This window comes from Otolemur garnettii, unplaced genomic scaffold, assembly GCF_000181295.1.
Source record: "Otolemur garnettii isolate 467f Iridium unplaced genomic scaffold, OtoGar3 scaffold00066, whole genome shotgun sequence".
Classification (NCBI taxonomy): domain Eukaryota; kingdom Metazoa; phylum Chordata; class Mammalia; order Primates; family Galagidae; genus Otolemur; species Otolemur garnettii.
The window spans coordinates 9,243,318-9,247,061 of record NW_003852461.1 but is presented as its reverse complement, the minus strand read 5'-3'; the positions used below and the strand labels follow the sequence as shown (position 1 = coordinate 9,247,061).

The 3,744-nt window shown below is 41.2% G+C and overlaps 1 protein-coding gene across 1 annotated transcript in view; it reads left to right on the top strand.

Moving 5' to 3' along the window:
• DOCK7 (dedicator of cytokinesis 7) overlaps positions 1-3,744 on the top strand; it is a 227,951-nt gene that overhangs the window by 151,277 nt on the left and 72,930 nt on the right. Inside the window, exon 31 of the mRNA XM_023515104.1 lies at positions 2,147-2,243. Coding sequence (XP_023370872.1) covers positions 2,147-2,243 — 97 coding nt within the window. The remainder of the gene's footprint in view (positions 1-2,146; positions 2,244-3,744) is intronic.

Here is a 3,744-nt window from a genome sequence, read left to right as displayed (position 1 = left end):
TGCAGAGACACTTATGTGAGTCCTCCCTGCTCCCCTGCCAGGTGGCTGCAGGCTGCAGAGACACTTATGTGAGTCCTCCCTGCTCCCCTGCCAGGCGGCTGAAGGCTACAGAGATGTGAGTCCGCCCTGCTCCCCCGCCAGGCGGCTGCAGGCAGACTTGCCTGGCTTGCAACTTGGCATTATATCAAGGGGTTAAAATTTTTCTCTTGAGAGTTGATAGTTACAAGTTAGCTTTCAAGGTTTTTGACTGGGCCAAAAGACTTTGAGGATAAGATGACCAACTCGTTCAGGTCTGCCTGGGGCTCTTCCAGTTTGGGCACTGACTGCTCCACATCCCAGGGCGCCCCTCAGTCCCTAGGATGGGTGAAGATGGTTGGTCACCTTGAGAAACACCTTCAGACCAAGTCTCAAAAGACTTATGAATGAACTCTCACAAGTATTTTCTTACAAAACACAAGAAACAAGACCCTCTTTAGCCAGCATAGAAAGAATGGCAGTTTCCGTGCCACATGTAACAGCTTAGAATCATCAGATACTGAATGCAATATAAATTTTAAAATTCCTAAATCAGGAGCTTTGAACGTGTGTTTTCCTCTGTCCAAGTCTGTTTCTTTGTTTTTCTGCATGTTTTTAAAAAATCACAAAGCAGCCAGACATCAGGTTGTCAGAATATCACTTCACGTTTACTCTGTGAGACACGGACTCTCAATTTAATATATTGCTCTGTTTTGAGGAAGGCTTTTTTGGTGTTTTGCTGATTTTCTTGTTGTTTACTGTCTCTCCATTGTTATATTTCTTTATAAAACCCCACTGGGAATTTTAAGTTCGTACATTATTTTCTTTTCCAATTTAATTCTGATAAGTATGTTCTGAACTCCGTCTGGGTACTTTGTAAAGTGTGGATTTAAGAAGTATTCTCCTTAGTGTAAGAACTTTGAGAAGTTGGCACTTAATATGTCCTGTGCTTTCAGTTTGATTTGTGTGTTGTGTCCACTTGGATGTGATACGTAGTTTCTATGTATCTGTTGCCCTAAAGCAAAATGTCTAATCATGTGTAGTTATTCTCAAATTTTTTATTTTCATTAAATGATACTTTTGCAAATATAGTATTCAAGCACATCACTTTAGCGCATCCTATTGGTGTTTGCTTTTTCTTCTATTATTTTTTTCTGGCTTCATTGAGGTATAACTGACAGGTTGTGTATATTCACAGTATCCAGTGTGATCTTTTGACATCTGTGTACAATTGTGAAATGATTACCATACAAACTAACGGACATATCCGGCACCTCACGTAGTCGTAGTTTCCTTTCTTTCCACATCATTTTGTTTACAATGACTGATTTCATCCAAATGCACTAAAGAGTTATATTATCATCTGGACATATGTATATCAAAAATTTGGAGGAAATTAGATGAAACCTTAGAAAAAATAAATACTTTTATCCTGAATAAATACATTGTAAATCTTTGTAAGATGAGTACTAAACATTGGCATGTTGGCACAAACCAGTTCTAAAAAATACAAGCCAATACAGCAGCACCTAGTGTCTGTTCAGTTTAGAATAAAACTGTGTTAGCTGCCGTTAACCAGGTCAGCTAAAACATAACATTTATGCTTTGAGTGGCACTGTGCTTCTGTAAGGGGTTGGGGAAATGTGTATTGGCATGGTTAACAAAAGGTGCAGTAAAAAAAATTTTTAATAGATAAAATACTGTCTTTTTGGTGGCGCGTGTAACTCAAGCGGCTAAGGCGCCAGCCACATAACACCAGCGCTGGCAGGTTCGAATCCGGCTGGGCCCACCAAACAATGACAACTACAACCAAAAGATAGCCGGACATTGTGGCAGGCGCCTGTAGTTCCAGCTACTCAGGAGGCTGAGGCAAGAGAATCGCTTAAGCCCAGGAATTGGAGGTTGCTGTGAGCTGTGACACCACAGCACTCTACCCAGGGCTATAGCTTGAGGCCCTGTCTCCAAAAAAAAAAAAAAAAAAAATTGTCTTTTTAAAAAATTCTTTCATAACTTTTTGTTCAGGCAAATATTGAAAATGATTTCAAGTTTTTGATTGCTGTGCATCCTTAAGTCTTTTTAGAACTGTGGCTCTAGGAAGGAAAATATAATTTCTTATAATTTTTTGTGTTAGGTCAAGAGCAGAGATTGAACATGAAGCGTTGATTGACGGAAACCTGGCTACTGAAGCAAACCTGATCATTTTGGATACATTAGAGATCGTTGTTCAGGTAAGAACACAAAGAAAAAGAACTTAAAACACACATTTGGTATATTGGGGTTGGGCATAAAGTATTCATTGAGTCATATTAGTTATATTTAAATATCAACAGTCCCTAGAGGTTTAGTTCTGAGACTGTCTGTAAATGCCCACAGCTTCTGTTTCTTTGAGGATAATTATAAACTCTGTGTCTCTTTGTCTCTTCCTCCAAGGCCTCCTCTTGCATTTCCAGACGTGCTCTGAGTATCTGTAGTTTAGTGTTCCACCAGCACACTCTGTTCAGCATGTACGCACAGACGTGGCTACGTAGGGACGCCCTGAGTTTGTGCGTCATCTTCTGTGTGCTACAGCGGTGTTTTAAGTTCTTTATCAGTGGTTGTGTCATCTGGCCCTAACAGTAGCCCTCTAGGCAGTGTTATCCTGTTAGTAACAATAGTCATAACTGACAGTTAGTTAGTTTTTCCTAAGCACTTTACAAATATTAACTCATTCAGTCCTCATAAGAAACTGATGCAGTTGAAACTGTCAGTATCCTCATCGTGTAGATGAGGACACTCAGGCCCAGACGGGAATTGCGTGTGGTGACACAGCTGATGGATGAGTGGAGGAGCCAGGATTTAGGATTTAGCAGTAGCAGGATCTCTCGGTTGTTTGGTGAATATGTCTCTCACCTCTTTCACCGTTCCTGTCACTCTGCCAGGCTCTTACTTCAGAGCTATGACAGTGGCCACGCGCTTCACGAGAGTCTGTGTTCTTCCCTTGTCATCCATTCTGTACATTTTCTGAAGATTATTCTTTTTTTTTTTTTTTTTAAAGACAGAGTCTCACTTTACTGCCCTTGGTCAAGTGCTGTGGAGTCACAGCTCACAGCAACCTCCAACTGCAGGGCTTAGGTGATTCTCCTGTTTAGCCTCCTAAGTAGCTGGGACTACAGGCGTCCACCCGAACACCCAGCTATTTTTTGTGGCAGGTTGGCAGGGGCTGGGTTTGAACCCGCCACCCTCAGTATATGGGGCCAGCGCCCTACTCACTGAGTCACAGGTGCCGCCCCTGAAGATTATTCTTGAATAATTTTAATAATTTACCCTGATTAATTTTTTTTAATATTTTTTGATTGCCTAAAGAAAAAAATAGGAAACTCTTAGACGTAGAAGGCTCTTTGTATGTTGATACTCTATTAGTTGGCGTAGGTCTAAGCTGGAAGGAGAATGAAAAGAAATAGTGAGTCCAAGGCCATGTCCAAGATGGCTGCTTGAGCTCACTCCCTGCCCGCGTTCCAGTCAGGGAATAAAGAAGGTCAGGCACAGCATGCTTGTTCTTTAAGGGCGTGGCTCAGGTTAAACATCTCTCTCTAACTGGTTCAAAGTCCCCAGCTAAAATTCAGGAATCCAGTTGTGTTTTTTGTTTTTTTGTTTTTTCTTGAGACAGAGTCTCACTTTGTTACCCTTGGTAGAGTGCTGTGGCATCACAGCTCACAGCAACCTCAAACTCTTAGGCTTAAGTGATTAATT